This window comes from Onychostruthus taczanowskii, unplaced genomic scaffold, assembly GCF_017590055.1.
Source record: "Onychostruthus taczanowskii isolate IOZ18803 unplaced genomic scaffold, ASM1759005v1 scaffold10, whole genome shotgun sequence".
NCBI classification, from domain to species: Eukaryota; Metazoa; Chordata; class Aves; order Passeriformes; family Passeridae; genus Onychostruthus; species Onychostruthus taczanowskii.
The window spans coordinates 8,886,378-8,906,214 of record NW_024496526.1 but is presented as its reverse complement, the minus strand read 5'-3'; the positions used below and the strand labels follow the sequence as shown (position 1 = coordinate 8,906,214).

Genomic DNA, 19,837 nt, shown 5'->3' with positions numbered 1-19,837 from the left:
CAAATTTTTTTTTTTTTTTTTTTTTTTTTTTTTACTGTGCATTATAATGTTAATTACAATGGAGCCAAGGCAAGAGGAAGAGAAAGTCCTGAATTACTGCAATAGGCAATAACACAAGCACGGGGGTACACACACAGGGGGTACACACATCCCTGTCCCCCCTTGGAGAGGGGATTTCCTCTCACCATATTGCCACGCAGATCTCGTAGGGGTCCTCGCAGTAGGAGTTGAGGTTGCAGTTGCTGTAGCACACCTTGTCCTCGCACGCCGGGGCTGTGGAGTCGCACCACTTGCACAGGTTGGTCTGGAGGCTGCGGCGGGCGCCGGCCCCGCAGGCTGCGGGCACAGGGGGCTGCGGGTGAGCGGGGAACACAACCACCATTCCCAGAGATTCACACAGCCGGGAGCCCCCACTGACCCCACTGCTCCGTGCGTTTTTAAAAAAGCCTTTGTCTGGCTCTCCACCGCCCAGTCAATTGTGCTTTGTGTTATCCCAAAGCCTCGAGGAGTAGGGAGAATGCTGCGGGACGAAAGCCTGGGAAACCGCGGAGAATCACGTTTTTCCCTCTGCTTTTCCCATACCATTTATCATCAAGGGGAAATTTGCTTCTTCCTCTACAGCCCAGGCTCAAATTGGCATCTCCCCTCACCCCGAGTGCGTTCGGTGTTGGAAAAGGGACATCTCCGGGTTCCTGTGTGCCTGAAGAGCGCATTTATTCCCCTCTCAGCAGGAGGAGAGGTGCAGGGGAGGGATGTACGGCCAGGCTGGGACAGCTCCCGCCTCTCCTGCTGCCTCCTTGTCCTCCCCCTTCCTATTCAATGAGGCCAAGCTGGGAAAGGTGTTTGCTGCCCACTCCTCAAGTGTCCGTGCTGAGCCTTCCCAAGCTCTGGGCAACAGGGGCTGCTCCCTCCAGGGCTCCACTGCCCACTGTGCCCATTCCAGCATGAGATATTCTCCCAGCCCTTGAGCCTCAGACCTGCCCCAGCAGCAGGAATAACTGTGGGGAGCTGCTCTGCCTGTATCTCACAGGCATAACATTATCTCTATTTTTATAGAAAGGGTGCATGAACTATGCTTGGTTAAGGGATAAATCCCAGCTAAATTTAAACTTCCTGTCTTAAGGCTGCTAAATGTCTTTAAAAATGCCACTGAGTGGCTTATGTAGAAATATTTATTTATACTTCTTTAAAACTTAAATATTCTCCAAAGTGTTCGGGTATGAACCTGAACTACAACAGCTAATTTTTTTAAGCTTTGGATCATCCATAATTCCCTGGCTGCCATGTCCCTGAGCCACCCAGCAGTGTTGGGTACTCCCAGCCCCAGTCATAGCTCACTGTGCTGCCACAGCCCTCGCAGAGTTTTCCATCACCAGCTGTAAGTCTGAAAAAAAAAATTTTTGCAAAATTCCTGACTGTGGCTTGGGGAGCCTCAGCCCCTGCAAGCAGGGACCTGCTGACCCAGCACAGCCATGGGCACCCCCAGGTCTGTCAGTGACATGCAGGAACTCCTGTGTTTTTGGTGGTCACCTCTGTGACCTGTCTGTGTTCACAGCTGAGCCCACGGACCCTGTCCCAACAGCAAAAAGGGTTTTTTAACTTCCCTGCTCCCCAAATCCAGGGCATGCAGCCTGCTCTGACAGCATTCCACGTGCCTGCTCTGCTTCCCTCACCAGCCCAGACCCCTCTCCCTGCAACAGTCGTAAAGAACTGCTGGAAGGCTCCCGCACAGAAATAAACCATTTACAAGCACCCATGGCCTTGTATTTAGGGCCAAGGTTAATGGTGGGGGGAAGACCTGGGTGCAGAGGAAAAGACTGTTGGATCTGAAGTTGGAAGGAGGAAATTTTGGCTTAAATGACCCATGCCAGGCTTAAAATGCAGGGATTGTGTTGTGCCAGGCTTAAAATCAGCAGGGATTGTGTTGTGCCAGGTTTTGGGGGAGCAGGGACTAGGGTAGGTGAAGATATTGCCCACAGCCTCTTGCTCAGCATCCCCCCATCCATGAGGCCACTCTGGCCCTGCTGGGGCACCCTGGGATTTTGTGGGTGACCTCAAGAGATCCAGTTACCCACATCCATATGAAGGTGAGCCACCAAAACCATGGCTTCAGCTGGGATTTGCAGCACCTTCAGCCAGCAACTGCACTCTCACCTCTCTGCCTTGCTCTGCCAGAGCAGGGCTTGTAGACTCAGAAGTAAAACTCCACTGGAGGATGAGAATTTTGGGTGTGGAACAGAAATCAGACCCAGCGTTTGTGTGCAGCCTTCAACCTACAGCAATAACCACCGCACCCTACAGACTCCATTTGGGTAATCTCATGGGAACAGAGATTTGAAGGCAAACTGGTTTCTCACCCCAAACCCAAGCCCTACCACACCCAGGCTGTGCTCTGGTGGTGTCACTGCCACAGTTCCTCTTCCACCCCTTCAGCCCAACCCATCCCCAGCTCCCCCGTGTGCTGCGCTCGCAGCAGGCTGCCGTGGGACTGGCTCAGCACCACCACCCCAGGGACACCTGCAGGCTCTGCAGAGGAGTCACAAAAGGACAAATCCAGGTCGTGGATGTTGCTGGTGCAGGATGAGGTTGGTTATTTATATATTTATACCCACCAGGTATGTTATTTACTTATTTATATCTAGGGCAGAAGGTCAGACTCGCCCCTAGTGCACTGGTGTGTGTGCTGGGGATCTTGGCTTGGCTGTGCTGTGCAGAGGGGAAGCCAGGACAGATGAAGGAGTTAAATATGGAAACCAGAGCCAGAAATACAGCAGTAACAGGACAAAATTCTTTGGAGACAAATTGTTCTAAACTAACTCAGGCTGTGATTCTGTTATCTGCTCTGCAAGAAAGAGCAGGGATATCTCTTTTTTCTCTTCCCCCTCCTCCTTCTTGAGCTAGGAAGCTTAAAAGAAGAGCCCAAAGCCCACTGCAAGGCTCTTCAGGACTGTGTGTCCTTGAACCATTAGCTTGTAGGTACAATTTAACTGCCACATCACTCATCTTGGCCCTGATTAGACCCAGATGAACACTTTCAATATTAATAGTCAGATGATTTAATAAAGCTGCACAAGCAGTAAAAGTAACAATACACTTCCATAAACGGGTTCCAGATGTTGCCAAGGCAAATGCTAAACATCAAACCTCAAACTTCAAAAAAAAAAAAAAAAAGTTAGGGAAAAAAAAAAAGAGCTGGATAAGCAAAACTTGGAACAAACTATAAACTAATTAAATGTGGGTTGAGTTTTCCAAAAATAAATTGAAGCCATAAGGATGTGATGTGAGCCAATAAATAGTACAGTTAGTCAAAGTTATTGTGGAAGGACAGTTGGAAAGATGGTTTGAAGTCACTGATAGGTGGGCTCACAGCAAGCTTGGCTTCCCATCAATAGGAAGGCTTGTTCTCCTGTGCACGAGAGCAGGATCAAATCTTCTGGTATCTATAACTGGGACACCAGAGAGGTTACTGAGAGAATATAAGATGATTTTCAAGTCAGGGAATAATGTAAAAACGATGCCCGAAGTGCCTGTGTCTCTCCTGCAATAGCAGCAGGGGTGATACACCACCCAAGGACACCGGGATATTTTTTCCTGCATGTTGGGGCAGCCTTCCAGCCTCTCATTGCCCACAGGGCATCCACAACCTCTGCTTGGCCACCTGCAAAGCCCGTGGAAACACCACTGCTGTAGTCATAAACCCACCCTCTTCCCCACACAGGAGTCATTGAAAACAGCTCTCCGAGAGAATTCCACCCCAGTCCCATCGCTGCTGTCACAGAAGCAGCCACCCACAGCAGATGAGCTTTCTGCCAGCAGGGACTGCACCTGTAAGAACATGGAGGGGGATTTTGTGAGGCCATCTCTAGCACTGCAGCCCCAGAGAGCAGGTGGGTCACCCAGCACCTCACTCTGGCTCCAGTTTTCCCCACACTGTGGTCCCCAAGGAGGAGGAACCACTAAGGAGCAAGCTGGGGGTGCTTGGGGGTGCAGGCACAGCACGTTTGCTACAGGCAAGGAGAAAGCTCCTCATAGCCCAAGCAAGGGCAGGAAATGCATTTTCACTGAGGGGCAGAACGAACACTTTCAGTTCTCAAGTATTCTCCCTGGCATGGTGCTTTGGGACAGCTAAACACCAAGATGGGCTTAAGGGAATGTGTTTGGAGTGAGATGCTAGGGCACTTATCCCTGTTCCCAGCTCTTCCCTTCCCAAGGGGGAAGGAGACCAAGGCTTTTGTTATACAGGGCGTCCATTATAGGACCTTCAGATCATGTTCTGTCTTGTCCTTACATTGTTTGTATTTCTCAAGGACAAAGAAAATTTATTAATTTTTAGTTGGTAAATGTTCTACAGTGAAGCCTATCCCCTCTTTTCTGCATGTCTCCAAGCACCCCAGGATGGGGCTGACACTCTTTCAGCAGTCACAGAGGGCTGCCCAGCTTGCTGTTAGTGTAAGTGGCTCTGGGGGCCCCTGCATCATCTTTTCCATGCAATTCAGTCAACCTGTAATCCCCAGGCTTTGCACTGGGAGAGACTAAGGCTAGGGAGATTAGTTGAGATGCTCTTTGCTTTCTCTAATGAGCAGTGCACTCAAACACAGGACTGGGGAGCAGCTCTAACTCAACCCTGCAGCCCTGTTCTTCCTGGCAGCCCCCAGACAGGTTCCCTGATGGAAACACAACCTGCGCTGGGACCGGCTTTCCCACCTGGGTGAGCCTGGGCTCCGCGGTGAGTCCTGCGCCTGCCGCCAAGTTCAGGATTAGGCTTTGCTTTGGGCTTTTATCCACGGTTAACGACACAAGTATGCAATAACAGAGCCTCTCATAAAATTATTATGAGAACAAACAAATTCTTTCCCTTTTATATGCAGTACTTTGTTTTTAAGATTAATCCAACATCAGAGCTGATGGGCTCTGCTCTCTCGCTGACCCATGTGAGAGCACCAGGTGCTCCCCATCACCAGGTTACTCCTGAGCTGCCTCCTCCATCATGCAACAACCAGTGCCACAGATGGGCATCGGGGTAATTCCTGTGCCCTGATTTCCAGGAGATTCTGTGCAGGGTCAGAAGTTCCCATGGAAGTTGTTCAGCATGACCTGTGTAACAGTGATCCCAGATTTCTTGCAGATTTCTTGCAGTCTTGCCTGGTCTTGTTGCAGCATCCTGCTGTGCTGCAGAATCTCCCCAGAACCAGACCTCAAAGTGTTGTACTTCTATTTTGGATGCAGCTTGGTTTCCTCCAGCACACTCCTGTTCTCCAGTGGTGGGGTCTGCTGCTCTTCTCCATCCCTGTGTTTTACACTGTATCTTTATCTTTGTAGGAGAGGAAAATCAAATGGAGCTGGAAAATCTTAATACCCCAGTTTCTGCCTCTGCAAGGCACAAGCCACTGGCTCTCCCAGGAAATCCATCAGTGCTGCCTTCAGATCAGGGGACCAACCCAGGCTCCACCCTCAGGTATGTGGTCCCACATGGTCCTGCATAATAAATACTGCATTTGGCAGAGTAAGTATGGAGCAATGAATGAGCCAGAAATGTTTCCTGGTGCATAAAAAAGGACTGATTTTGATTGTGTTAGACACCAGTTCTTCCAGTGCCAGGAGGCACTGCAGTATGCATTTCTGGTTTGCTTGGACCTTCTTCAAACAGGCTGGTAACTGACTTTTTCTACCACTTATTTTTCCTTTGTGAAAATATCCCTTTAAATTCAGTGTTTAGCAAATACTGCTTAGTCCCATTACAAAGTAAATTGGGTATGGATCATAACAGCAGGCTTCTCCAGTCTCTTTCAGATGCTTAAATTACATCATGATCTAACTTCACCCAGGGGAGGGACCAGCTCTGCAGATTGCTGTCCGTCCTTCTGCTTTGGTAATCTCCGGTGTTTCTCAGGTGCCTTTCACAAGTTTTCTGTGCATCAGCACAACGTCTCTGCCTTTGGGGCGTGGGGATGTTTTGTACTGAGGAACCCCAGGGTTGTGCCCCAACAAAGCCAGCAGCATCCAGGCAAGCTGGAGTGCCAGGAGCCAGTGAGGAGATGCCTGGCACTGGGCAGGGAGAATTTGGCCAGAGCAGATTCTCTTTGATTTTGGTCAGTTGATGTCTGGGTGAGGACAGGGGAGCGCACCTGGCCCTGCGCTCCTCCACCTGCCCTCGGAGCCACTTGTCTCCTCCATCCACTCTGACCGGACCTCGAGCTTCTTTCACAGATTTCACTTTCTGTCCCCAAAGCTGCTCCTGCTGGGACAAGCCCTGCTCCAGCCCTCTGTGTCCCTGGGGTGGAGATGCTGATGCCCAGCGCTGGGGGCTGGCAGGGGCAGCCTGTGCCTGGGCCAGCAGGGATGCCTGTGGCAGGGGGGCTGCAGGGGCAATTATTTGCCATATTGTGCTCTCGCTTGTGTTTAAAAACAACAACAGCTCAACTGACTCATAGGTCCTACGGCCTCTGAGTCATTTTTTATTTCTGGATTTCACTGCTCTGCCCTTTGCAATGAAGGGAGTTGCATGCTCACACACACACACACACACACACACACACACACATATCAAGTTCACATTTGTTTTTCCCCTATAAAAACAAAACGATTTCCATACCATTAATGAAACAGAAATGATTTGACTTCACGTACCCTGGCTTTTATTTTCCATTGTATAAACTCTGCAGATGAACTAATGATGGTTGTAAAGTAAACCTCTCTTTTTTTTTTTTTTTTCCTTTCCCTTTCCAGGCAGCCTCTTTTCGAAATAGCAATAGGGAGTCACTTACAGACTTGGCTTGTGCTGTGCCTGTAGTAATTAACCCCTTCATCCCTAGCTTTTCCTCTGTTGGAAGTTAGCCACGGCGTGGGTGAAGGCATCAGAGGTCTCCTCTGGGACTAGAAGCAAAGCGGGGGAGCAGAGAAGGTGGGGAAATGTGGGAAAGGAGGCCAAAAGCCGCTCCAGGCAGAGCAGTGCTGTGTGCCTGGAGCAATGAATTTGTGGGCTGGACAGCTTTCCTGGGAGAGCCAGAGTGCTGGCACGGCAGGGCCAGAGGTACCTTCAGTCTTCCTACAGCCCCCCTTTTTTTTTTTTTTTGTTTAAATCAGCACTACTGTTTTGTGTTTAGCCTGGCAACCCCGTCCTGGGTCACCTCCCTTCCTTCCCACTCCCCAGGGACCACCAGTGAAACGTTCTCTCTCCTCCACACGCCACTGCAGGAACAATCTGTGGTAAATAATTAATCACCTAATCTTGCTCTTTCTGTTTACAGGGCCGCTGTGATTTTACGCAGCGCTCGGGGCAGCGTCACTGGGGTGAGGTAACACCTCACACAGCAGCAGAGCCAGCTGGAGCTGGGCTGAGCTGCCCTCCCCACGAGGCTCTGAGCTCTCCTGATAGACCCTCACCATCACACACGATCTGCCTGTCTTCACGACCCCCACACGTGCCACAAGCGTTTTTCCTAATCACATTTATCATGCAACAGCACAACCCTGCATCCCCCAGCGTTGGATCAGATGCTTCACTGGCCCGGGTGGGTTGGTGACACTGAGTTACTGTTCCTCTTCCCAGACTGGGTGATGTGTTTTATATTATTTCTCTTGGATTTATTGAGCATTATGTAACTGGCTAACCAATCCCGCATGCGATGCAATCGTGGCTGATTTCATGTCAGTGGAAAGTAAACAAAAAAATTGCTCTGAAGTGGCTAAACTGAAATTCATTTCCACATGCAGAGCAATTCCTGGAGGATCTTTCCCATCTCCTCTTGGTTAATTTGCATCCAAGCTCTCATGCAACCCATTAGAAAAGAGTTATGGAAAAATTGCACATAGAACATGACAGTGTGTTACGAGGAAAAATTATTAAGATGAAGTTTATTTTACTTAAATATTTTTAAGTAAGTTTGTTGATTTCTCCTGTGCCTTGAAATGTGTGACACTTGCCTGTTTTTGTCTTTCAGCTGAGGAACTCAAAATGTGAAAGTTACTCCCCAAAGAAAGTTTGGCATTAAAGTCTGAAAAACCAGGCAAGCCAACCCTGCAGTCCTGAGGTCCTGAAGCCCAGCAGGACCCAGCCCAACATGACAAGGAAGATGTTCTGCCCTTGCTGAACTTTGGAAGCACTGTAAATATCAGGTGAGGCAAAAACTACACCCCCAAGCTCTTTCAGGAGCACTTGCTTTCTGGTGTCGTGTACAACATCTTTCCCATTAACACCAGTTTGCATCCAGAGATGTTGAGCTGAGGATGGGGGAATGTGGAATGGATAAAACAGTAGTGGCTTTGCACTATTTAATTTGTTTTTATCAGTGTCTTTGAAACTTTCAGCAATATCTGAAAATGATGTCTGTATTTCTGGATCCACTTCACTGAAATATCAGTAAAGTTGGTGGTTGGGGCTTACCTGGTTACATGTTATTTATTTTTCAGTCAGTCCCTGAGGCAGCCAAGCACCTGCTTCACCTTGGCAAGAAGCTAAGTCAAATTAAGCTGAAATGCTGTATTAGACCTGGCTGGGCTCATGGACCATGTAACACCATTTGCCAATTGCTGGGCTGGAGTTTGATCATAAGGGTGACTCCAGGTGTGATCCAGGAACAGATGAGGGTGGTGAAGGGGCAGGATGGGACAGCCTTGAGGGCAGTGCTGGTGGGCAAGCTCACAGCTCCATGTGGGTGTCACCACTGCACCTGTCCTTGGGCTGACTTGTTAGATGAGGAAAGCTGTCCTGAAACAAGGAGAAAACTCAAAAGTTAGGGGTTGTCCCCTCTGCTGGAGGCTAGTTTATTCCTTTGTAAGATGAGCAGGGATGCTCTGCATCCTTCCTTGAAAAGACAGCTCGAAGGAGGGTTGAGGATTAGAACAGAAGATTAGTACAGGAATCCCTCACATTGCCCAGGACAGCTTGAGAGTGGGGTTTTTTTACTCCCTACCTGCTGGATATTTTGGGATGTTGTGTAATTATGGTCAGCACATCCAGAGCCATGACCAGGGCAGGCAAAAGCTTCCCTGGCAGACAAAAGGAGGTGTGGGTTTGCCTGGTAATACCTGTACTCATCCCTTTATGCATTTGTCAGCCACTGGACTATGAATGTCAGAGGAGGGCAGCTATGACACAAACCAAGTTTTGCAGCCATCCTGTGTTTGAAGGTGTAACCTTGTTCAACAAGTCCCTTTCATTGCACCTATGTCCCCATTTCTTTCTTGTTCCTATATTCTGCTGTCCTTTTCACTTGTTGTATTGGAAAACCCTAGAGAGAGCAAGCCAAGCCAGCAGCACAGCCTGAAGTGCCTGGGAGGGGAAAAAGCCCCACAGCCAGGGGTCAGCCCAAGAGAAAACCATGGATACAGTGTGGTGACCACCACCAGCACCCCAGCATGGCCCCACAGCCACAGCAACTCCCACCAGCCCTGACAGCACGCGAGGGGAACGTGCCACTCCTCCTTGTCAGATGGAAAGCAAAGCAACTTATTCAGGGTCTGAGGAGGGGGGGGAATGCTGAGTTTCAGCAGTTCATAAGTAGTTTTAGCAGCTCTGCCAGCAGCTCTGCTTATCTGGGCCTTGCAGGGTGAGGCAATGCATTATCAGCACATCACACTGCCAGTGGGGTTTGCCGAGGGCTGAGCTGGCACATCCCCAGTGGAAGTTGCCTTCTAACGATTGAGGATTTGCATGCCATGTGTTCAGAGGGGTCCGAGATTTCAGCCCTTTGAAGAGCACCTTGCAGTGATTCGGTTTTGACTAAATTCCTGTCTTAAAAATAAGTCCATTCTCCCACCTCCCACACTGCTGGGGAGCAGGAGTCACTGCCTGGCCACGCACGGGTGGTTTGAGCACATCCTGTTGCAAGTTGCTGCAGAAATTGCTGAGGATTTTAGACCACTTTTAGGACTGAGAGCTGCATGGCAGAATGCAACAGTCAACCAAATCCACTCTGCTGTTGCCATCATTTTTATTGCTCTTGTTTCTGCTGAGGGATCAACAGTCTATCCTATATCCCAATTAAGTGCAGCTTCTGCAGCTCATTCTCAGATGAAGCAGTCACGAGTTCCCCCTTTTACACAGAAAAAGCAGCAGCAATCAACCAAGTAGCAAAAACATGCGAGCTGCAAGTTGGTAGCAGACATTGCTCTGCCTAAACTACTGCCATTCAAGTAAAACTACTGTGCAACAGTCAGTGGTTTTTTACTATTATCATCATATTATGCTCTGGAATTCAATTCTCTGTGTATTTTTCAGGCTCTGCATGAATCCTGGATTTCCGTGAGTAGATGGAATTGAAATTGAAGGATACCATCCAAATAGGTAAACACATCAGAAACATTATCTGGGTCACATTTGGGCACCAGGGTTCGCTCTGTTTTAAGTGCAAATGGGTTACTGATTATTTAGATGAACTTCCTTTAGATGAACTGAGGAGTGCTTGAAATTCCTGGCACACATTTGGTATCCCATCTGCTGGAAGGTCTTTGATGAGCCCACAAAGAGACACTGGACTGGAGCTGCTGCTCTTCATCTCTGGTTGGACTTCTTATGATTGACCAGTTTGCATTTTTTGCATTTGTTTACTTTGATTCCCAAGGAAAAAAAGGGCTTGCAAGGGACTGTGTCACAAGCTGCTGGGGCAGAGATGTTCTGTGAACTCTCCATCCATGTGCTGTCATCAACTTGTTCCGACACTGCCAGCTCTTTATGTCTGCTGAAATTATTATGTAGAGTCAAATTTTGCCCCTGTTTAGGCCAGCTCTAACAGAAATTAAGTAATTTGTTCCGTCAGAGGGAACTTGAGGCTAGCTTGGGCTACAGATGCTAAAAACTTTCCACCTTCTCCTGAAGTGTCCCATGTTTAGCGCATAATAGATGGTGTCTTCTTCTCTTTTGTGCCTTTCTTCACTTGTTAAAAATTATCTTTTAAGGAGCTTGTGTTGTAACTCACCAAAACACACTGCCTAGTAGGGTTGAAGTCAAACTGAATATTTTCCATTTTTTAAAGCAGAAGACAGCTATGCTAGGAGGGCAGGGGGACCAGGATTGGAAAGGAATCTTTTTCAGAAATGGAACCAAGAGTCCTGTTGACAAAGCTTGAAACACTTTTTCTTTGCACATAGAAATAAATAACAGGAGCTTGTGTGTCTTTGCAATGCCTCTGAAGAGATCCCCTTTGCAAGAGAAGGAGAAGATTCCCGTAAGTCCCAGCCCCTGGGCAGAGCTGCAGCACGGCTCCAGGGAGACTCAGCAGCTGGGGGAGATGAGGTTCAGGGGGCAAAGCTGCTCTTCCAGCAGGGAATATTCTCTATTCCCCATCTCCTGCTCCACAGTCTCATCACTTTGCAGTAGTGCCTTGTCTTAGCAACTCAGCAGCCAGCCTCTGGACACCTCCTGAGACATGCCACAATCTGAATATGCTGAGCAGTGCTTCTGCCCAGGAGCTGCCTCCCAAGCCACAGCCTGTTGCAGAGCTGACAGCCCTGGCAAGGGTGAAAGGAAGGCTCAGATGTGATGATGCTGTTCTACAAACAGGTGAGCACAGGGCACATATAAAAAAACCACAGTAATTGTTTGCTGAGACCTCACCCCAAGCTAATAGTTTCTGCCTCTGGTGGGAATGTCTGCATTTTCTTCCACTGAGTGCCTTTTGACATATTAAAGGCATGGCAGGAACTGAGATCCCAGGGGATCCACTGGTCTTATTTCTGTGGATGCTTGTACCCTGGGTCTATTTGAAGAAGGATGATTCATTCAACTGCTTGAGCTTATGGGTCTGTGTGTCACTTCCCACTGTAAGAAGAAGGGTCTTCTTTGCTATCATGGACCGCTGGAGCTAATTTTGGGATAGATCTAGCATGGAAAAAATGCTTTACACAGCAAGACAGCAGCTGATTCAGTTTCTTCCATGCTGGATGCTGATGTTTAGAGTCTCCAAGGCAGGAAGTTTTATCAAGCAACATCAAACAGATGTTCCTCATCGTGTTCCAGCTGCATTGACTGGCAACCTGCTCAGTCAAACACTCGAGGGGGACACAGGCATTCATTCTGCATGGACAGCAGTTTATTTAACAAACCACCTGGAAGCAGCAAAGGATCTTTTAAAAGAAATATCTGTACCAGTGTTCACTGTAAATGCACCAGAAGCTCTTGTAGTCACAGCAGTCACAAGAACTGTTTCGAGGAAGGGGCCTGAGTTATCCTCCACATAACTCAGGGGGATAAATCCTCCTGATTTTGCATGAAAAGTGAAGAAATTTTTCTCTGGATTTTCACACCTGCTGGTCATGGTATGAATCCACATTGGCAACAACATCTTTTGATGGGGTGCACGGTGTACTATGGCAATGCAGGATACAGCTAAGCATTCTGGTTTGGGATGGCTGAAGGGAGAATGGATCAGCATCAAAATCCCAGGGTTTTCCATTGTTGATCCAAAGAAAAGGCCCCTCTTGGTGGCCTTAGTGGCCAACTCCAGCAGATGTCTCTGAACCTTCCAGATGCAAAGATGTGTGTTGTTCCCAGAGGGAACATCTTCACAGGGATGTTGCAGGAACTGAAGAGATTAGGAGAGATTTGGGTAGTGGGGCAGTATCAGACATCAGTGGGTGTCAGCTCAGGTGATTGCTTCAGGGCTCTGCCCTGCCTGGATCCCAAAGCAGGGCAATAAACCAGCCCTGCTTGCTGGCTGCCATGGTTGTGCTGGTTCCTTTGGCTGGCACAAGCACACCGGTGCTGCTTTGCATGCAGGGTGTGCATTAGGGGGTGTGTGATGGTCCTGGAGGTCTGGACTCTGCAGCTCCAAGGCATGGCTAGAGGACTTGCCATCAAGTGCTGCACAGGCAGGACAACAGCCCTTTGCAGGCTGAGTAAAGGCAGTCTGGAATTTCCTCCAGAAACCTTCATGGCTCACCAGCACTGAGTCTGGAGCCGAGGTGGAAGCTGCTGGGGAAGCTTTCTTTGGACACCTACTTATCCAGAAAGATTGGAGTTTTGGGTCCAGTGGAGAGTAACTGACATGGAGCTAAAGGGAACATCTCCATCCACAGTGTGGGAAGGTGAGAAGTCTTAAAGAATGTGTCCAGTATGATGCTGCTTCAACTGCTTTGAGAGTTGTGGCCACTTTGAGAGAGGCACAGGTGGAACTGGAGCACAGGACCCTGCAAAGTGACACTCTGCAGCTGCCACTGCTGGACCCCCACCTCAGCTCCCCACTATAGCTGGAACTGCACACCAGCCCCCAGCTACAGCATGCCCAGGCTGATTCCTTCAAATCACTCAGCTCAAATAGTGATAAGGTCCTTAAAAAAAAAAAAAAATCATGAATCCAGATAACACTGTGCAGTCCAGGGTAGCACTTGGGTTTAGGCATGTCCTTGGGCTGCTGGAGTCCACATGGGCCATGGTCCTACATCCAGCACAGCCTGGCAGGCTGTGGTCACAGCTGGACACATTAATGACCCACATGCCACAATGAATTTGCTGCAGTATAAATCAGCTGTCATTTGTTCCTGGCTTATCAATGGGAAGGAAAACACTGCAGTGCAACAACTCCATGAAATTTTAAGTCTTGGAGCCTCATAATTGGTAGAAGCATGGGCTGCAGAGGGGATTGCATGATAAGAAGGCTCTCCCACTTCTCCTAAAATTTTGACAGTTTCCAGAAGCTGGCAGCAGAGCCTACATGGGATGTAACAAAAAGATGAACCAACTGAAGAAGAAGAAATATGACTCTGATGGACACTACAGATCATTTCCAGAGGCAGGATCACAAGAGTTGACTCTGAATTCAGGGATGTGCATTTAAGCGGGGCCAAGACAGCTTTCAGCCACTCCTTCACTTCCCCCTGAAGATCCCTAAGGAAATGTTATCCCACAGTTGGGGTCCAGCAGGGACATAATGTAGGCTTGATAGGGCAGGCAGCCATCAGTGGTGTTATCTCCCTTCTGCACGGAGGCCCCTTCCAGTGCGAGGCTTTCACTTGGCACACAGCACTGAACTCGGGATGTGAAAAGAGCAGAGTGTGTGGGAGCTGCTGATTTTGTCTCCTTGGTGGGACTGTTTTTTTTAATAAAAGTATCAGATGTTGCGCTTCCTTGAAAACATGACAGTCTATGGGAGAGTTCATTAGTTTATGGCAAGTTGCAGCACTGTGGAGCCTGGCTGAAAGCAAATGTTATTGCAAAGAGTTATCACTAAGGGGAGAGGAAAACAATGTCCTGAGGAAATAAACTCGACAGAGCAAATCACAGAGCAATATAAAGCTGCGGAGTACAGGCAGTAGAGCGGAATTCTTTCTCAGAATAAAAGGCCCCAGTCACCTGTTTTTAATGCCAGTGTTTGCTTTCTGCATATTCAGTGAATACGTGGGATACATCTGTGCAGAACTATGTCTCTAATGGGAGTAACAAGTATCGTGATTGCAGCTGGCTGAACTTATTTACTACTAGTACACAAAAGTGTCTTTGGGGCCATCATTAAACAGTGATAACACCAGTAAAATACATCAGTTTTGTGTTGGTTGTTGGGATTTTTTGGTTAGAAAATTGTGTTTTAATTTCAAGTTGTACCGAATATTTCAGAAAGTATTTCTTTCCTCAAAGCCCCCTATTAAAATACAGAGTGAAGCTTTACTGTTGGTTAGCTATACCAATGACTAGCCTGTCTCAAGTCTGAGCAAAGCTGGAGGTGCTAGGGGAGAGGAAATACCAGTTTTCATTCATCTCACATAGCTGTACACTGCCACTCTTCTTGACCTTCAGTTAATCTAATTCACACCAAGGACTGAAACCGTAGCATCAGATTTGGAAGTGTGTAAAGGTGAATTGAAAATAAGCCATCACTTTCCCTGCTGAGTCTCAGGGCACTTAGAACATTGCAGAACACTCCAGTTCTGCAATGTCAGGGTTTTTCTTCTGTCTTCCATTTTTATTTCCTAACTGGAGAATTTGCTGCAGCTTTGTTCTTATTTAGCCTCATGGTAGGATGCACAAGTTTCTCCTTCAGGCAGTGGGATCCTGTTCCTGCTCCACTCAGCTACCTACACCGAGCCAATGTGGGGCTCTGGTAGCCCCTCGGAGCTTTTTGAGGGTGGTAATTTCTTCCTTTATTTTGGCTGTGTTAAATCAATATGACACAGACTGTCATAACCAGCCCTGTGTCCTGGGGTGGGCAGTGCCCACCTTCACGTGCTGCTTGGCCTGGGAGGAGAGGTTTGCTCTGCTGCTCTGCCTTGTCTTTGGACCTGCAGAGCTCCTTTCTGCAAATGCCTGTGAAATGGAGAGTGACTCTTCCTTTGTCTTTTTGCTTCCCTTGTCCTCCCACTGTTTGACCCAGTGTTCCTAAATTTCGCATGCATTGGTGTTGGGCTGCAATCCCAATAGAGCCCTAGCCTGAGGAGCGGGCTGGCATTTTGGTGGCACTACAACCTCTGGTTTTAGCTCTGGTGACCTTAGAAATAAGAGGCCAACTTCTTGAACAAGCTGCCTGAGGAGCCTGGGATAGGTCAGAGATTTCTTAGGAAGATCAAAAGCCAGAGATGCTTTTCTGACAGCCCTGGAGCTCCCTGTCCTGATTTATGAATTCTATATGCTCTATATATTTAGCTGAAGAGGCTCACTGGGGGAACAGTTTTTGCAAGCAGGAAAGAGAATGTGACATCAGAAAGCCACCATCTATCAGGAGATAACCCCTCAAATGCACTCTCTGTAGAGTCATCAACCATGGCAAAGGGAGCCCAGGAGACTTGGCGAAAAAAAGTCAGAATATTTCAGTGGACCAGCATTTTTAACAGGAGACCTCGTTGTGGGGAAGCAGACTCAAACCCCAGGAACTGGGAGCTCTGGACTTGGAGTAGCAGACCTGCAACCTCACTTAATTTCAAAAATCTTCTTTCTCTTTCTTTGGAACCTCACCAGAGCACAAGGGTATAGCTTGTCTCCCTTGGTAAGTGCTACGTGCCTTGGCACATTTGAAGTTTCATATCCTCTTTTGGAGGTTGGATGCACAAAGGCTCTCTCCTGGGGCTCTTCACAGCCCTGAGAGCTGTTGTCACACCAGTGACACTTAGCTCATGTCCTTGAGGCAGTCTCCACAGGTTAGAGAGCTGTGATGCTTTGCTGTCCCCTCTGTGAGATGAGACTGAGCACAGCCCCATGCCTGTTTGGATGTGAGCCCTGTTCCTGACAGATGGAGCACAAGGGATAATTTCCCAATATTAATAGAAAACAGGGCAGGAAAACTCCTAATTCCTACTTTTAAGGCCAGAGTGTTTCCATGTGCACAATACAGTAATCCTGATATCAAATCTGTAGTTTCTGTATAGGTTACAGACTTCCAAGCAGGTAGTCTTGCTTGGAAGACTACTTCCTTCAGGAATCTTGAAGGCTTTGAGCAACAAATACCCACCACATCCTAATCCTCAGAAACTACCTGCTGGAACAACTTTACTGTGTTGTGCCCCATTTTAGCTTCCAGTGTGCACATCTTGTTTTACCTCTGTTCCATAGAAGAGGAAGCCCTCTGCCAGAAATGGTTTTCCCAGGACCTGGCTGTAGATGGCCAGCTCACCTCCCAGCTCTCTCCTGGCCAACCCAAAGACCCTGAAAGCCTCCAGCTCCACCTCCCTGTATGACACTTTTCCAATTCTGAATGATCCTCATTTTTTTTGTCCTGGTCCAGGTAAGTCCAGGACTGCACCAGCTCTCTGTCCTGGAAGGATTCCCTGCTCACCTGTGTGAGGGTTTGTGTCAGCAGTGGTGAAACTACAGCTGCTGTCTCCACCTTCTGCTGAGAAACCCATGTGAAATTGCTGCCCTCCAGCAGGCACTGCCACCGAGGAGAAGTTTAGGATGGCTATTTTGAAGCCTTGGTAGGGCTGGCCATGGAGAATTAGGGAAATCCAGTAGGTGATTTTCAGTGCTCTGCGCCATGTTCCCTATGGCAAGTCTTAAATCTCTGTGCTAAGAGGAGAAACTTTGCTGCTGCCACCAAGGCAGCGCTGTCACTCTTTAAAGAGAGGCTTGATGAGTGGTATGATTTGTTGCTTGAAGAACAGCTGAATGTGCATATTCTGTCAATTTGGGGAATTTGGGGACCAAGGTCTTCCCTTCTCTTTTAATGTCAATGTGAAGTGGCCTCCTTGGGTACTTTTACTTTCTCAGAATGACTGTAGGGTCAATCTTAACATTAAATGAAAGGAAGTGGATGTAGTCCCAGAAAACATCTATCATTGGTGAGCTGAATCACAGAGAACAAGCCTCGGCTTATTTTTGTTATCCTGTGCAGAGGCAAATTTTGTCATCATATCAGTCATATAACCTTTCAGATGAACTTAGTAATGGTGATATGTTTTGGTTTGGCTTCTTTCAAGGTTTTAACCTTGCCTTTCAGAAAAAGGAAACCATAAGTTAAATAACTCCAAAATTAGGGATTTCTGAAGGATAGTTAGTGGTCTTCTTTCTTACCAAAAACAACCCAAGACTGTCCTTTAAATAATAGTTTGTAGTAATTCCTGCTCCAAATGTGATTAAGTTAGCAGGATGTTACCAGTATACCATGCTACATTTCAAACCACACTTTAGGGTATTATCTACAGAAATGAATACTATAGATCTCTGTAACTTTGAAAAATCAACCAGATACTATGTCCTAAATCTCCCCATCTGGTTCTCTCTGCTTCAACAGTTGCACCCATGGTTTTGTTTGCCTACACACAAATTACTGACCATTCTTTTATTCCCTAGTCTTGTAGATAGGGGGACCCATGTAAAGTGAATGCAGATACAGATCCCTGCCCCCAGTGATTTCATTTGGATGCAAAAATATTGGAATTATAATCCTCCTCCTCCTTTGAGCACAAAGTGATTTTGGTTGTATTGAAATTTCCATAGCAAGGGCAACAGGTCTGTGTTTGTAAGAGTTCACTTTTAAAAGTAGTGTCCATGCAAATATATAAATATATGCTTTTTAGGGATATATGCCTGTATACACATACACAGACTCTGTATATACAGAAAGGCACACACACATACTTAGAAGATGTGTATATAACACTCACTTATATACAAATCCATTCCTTGTTATGAAACAATCATCAAGATATAAACAAGAAAAAGTTAAACCACGGATGGGCACATTTTCAAGTGCTGCTGGAGGGTTTTATCTACAGTATTGAAGAAGTGTTATCAAAACTGAAACAGGGCACTTATTACAAAGAGGTCTTTACGTAAGTGCTGGAAAGGTTTGCCGAATAACCAGATGTTGTTGCAAAGACACTTCTCCTCCCCCTCTCCCCATTTCTTTCCTTCTTTAATAGTTCGATTAATTCTGCGCATAAAGCAGGGCTGATAAAAGTTCTAAGCTGCAAACCTCACCACATCTGGACACTGTCGAAGCCAGATCGTTCAGCGGCGCACTTCAGTTGCTTTTAATCTCCCTCAATAAAATAAAAACTTCCAACAAGTAATGCTGACCTATATATATTTTTGCACTGTAAACACTGACATCTGCGAGCTGCTCCAAGTGAGCACACAGCACTTTCCACCAAGCAATCGCTTGCCCCTCGCCATAGGAGAAATACGCAGCTCATGCAGCCGTAGCAGAGTATTCAACTAAACTCTCCGCTATTTCCAATCCTCTGGCTAATTGCTGTCAGGGGAGAAATCAAAGATTAGCTGTTTTGCTGGAGGAAGGAAAAATAAACGACCTCTCTGAGTATGTTGCTTAAAACACTGCCTGACCAGAAACATTTTTCTACTCACACAAGGAGAGCAGCAGCAAGGAAAGCAGACCCGGTCTCCTGCAGTAGCCCATTTCTGGATCCCCCCGGCAAGCAGAAGCCCAGCTTCACGGCGGTGACCAGCTCATCCTCCCTCGGTGCAGCCAGTCTCCTGCCTTTCTGCTGTCAAGCCCGGAGCCCCTCTTAGCGAGGCTCCCGGCTCCGGCTTGCCGGGAAGGCGGATCCAGCCGCTACAGCCCAGCTGTGCGTGGGGTCCGCCCAGGAACTGCAGTTTGTGAACAAGCTAAGCCTGACTCTCCTCTCGAAATATATACAAATACGAGAGGGAGGGGAGGGGGGGCTGGGGGAAGAAGTCAGGCTCTGAGGAAAAGAGTTTGATTTTATTTTTCCCCCCGATGTCAATGCGGAGCTGCTCCTGGCTCCATACGGCCCAAGGATCTTTGAAGGGGACCCAAAGCCTGCTGCATGCATCTAATCAAAAAGGCATGGGTACTCCTGCTTGAGTCTTTCATCTGAGTAAAGCACGAAAGGTAATGCCTCAATATGCTGAGCTGCCATTAATTCACTACTTTCCCCCTGTATTTTAGAAATTATCTTTTAAAATAAGCTTCAACGGGCGATATTTATAAAGGGATAATTAAAAGTTTTAGGGCAGCTTTTTCAGAAAGACCACATCAATGTGAGCTTAGCCTAAAATAGGTGCTCGCAACCCATTAAAGCAGCAGTATTTAAACATGTATGTTTTCCTGAATCAGGGCCTAAAATAATAACATAGGGCATTTAAATATCTGCTTCCTCCCCAAGATCTCCAACTGCTCTGCAAAAACTAGTCAGAAATATTATCCCACTTACAAAAGGGAAACTATGAAATGTAGCAGAATTCTGACTTGCCTTGGTTGTTAACACAATCAATCAGTGCAAAAGGAGGAGTAAAATCCTCAAACCCTTGCCCTATGATCTGCCCCAATCCTTCAGGTCAATGTATTTGAGAGTGGCAGAGAAAGAGATGTTGTTATTAAGGCTTTTTACAGAAAAAAAAAAAAGGATAATATTTTACAGTCACTGAAAAGCTTTTTATTTATCCCTTTTACAAGGGGTAAATTTTTTGGTTCATTAATCAGTTTGAGGTGGA

The 19,837-nt window shown here is 47.3% G+C and overlaps 1 protein-coding gene across 1 annotated transcript in view; it reads right to left on the bottom strand.

Annotated features, from left to right (window-relative positions):
• The window catches only part of LOC121338419 (TGF-beta receptor type-2-like), a 30,374-nt gene extending 11,454 nt beyond the window's left edge, over positions 1-18,920 (bottom strand). Inside the window, exons 1-2 of the mRNA XM_041409371.1 lie at positions 18,728-18,920; positions 186-336 (exon numbers count right to left, since the gene is read on the bottom strand). Of these exons, the coding sequence (XP_041265305.1) occupies positions 186-336; positions 18,728-18,779 (203 nt within the window). The 5' untranslated portion in view covers positions 18,780-18,920. The remainder of the gene's footprint in view (positions 1-185; positions 337-18,727) is intronic.
• Between the last annotated feature and the right edge of the window lie 917 nt (positions 18,921-19,837).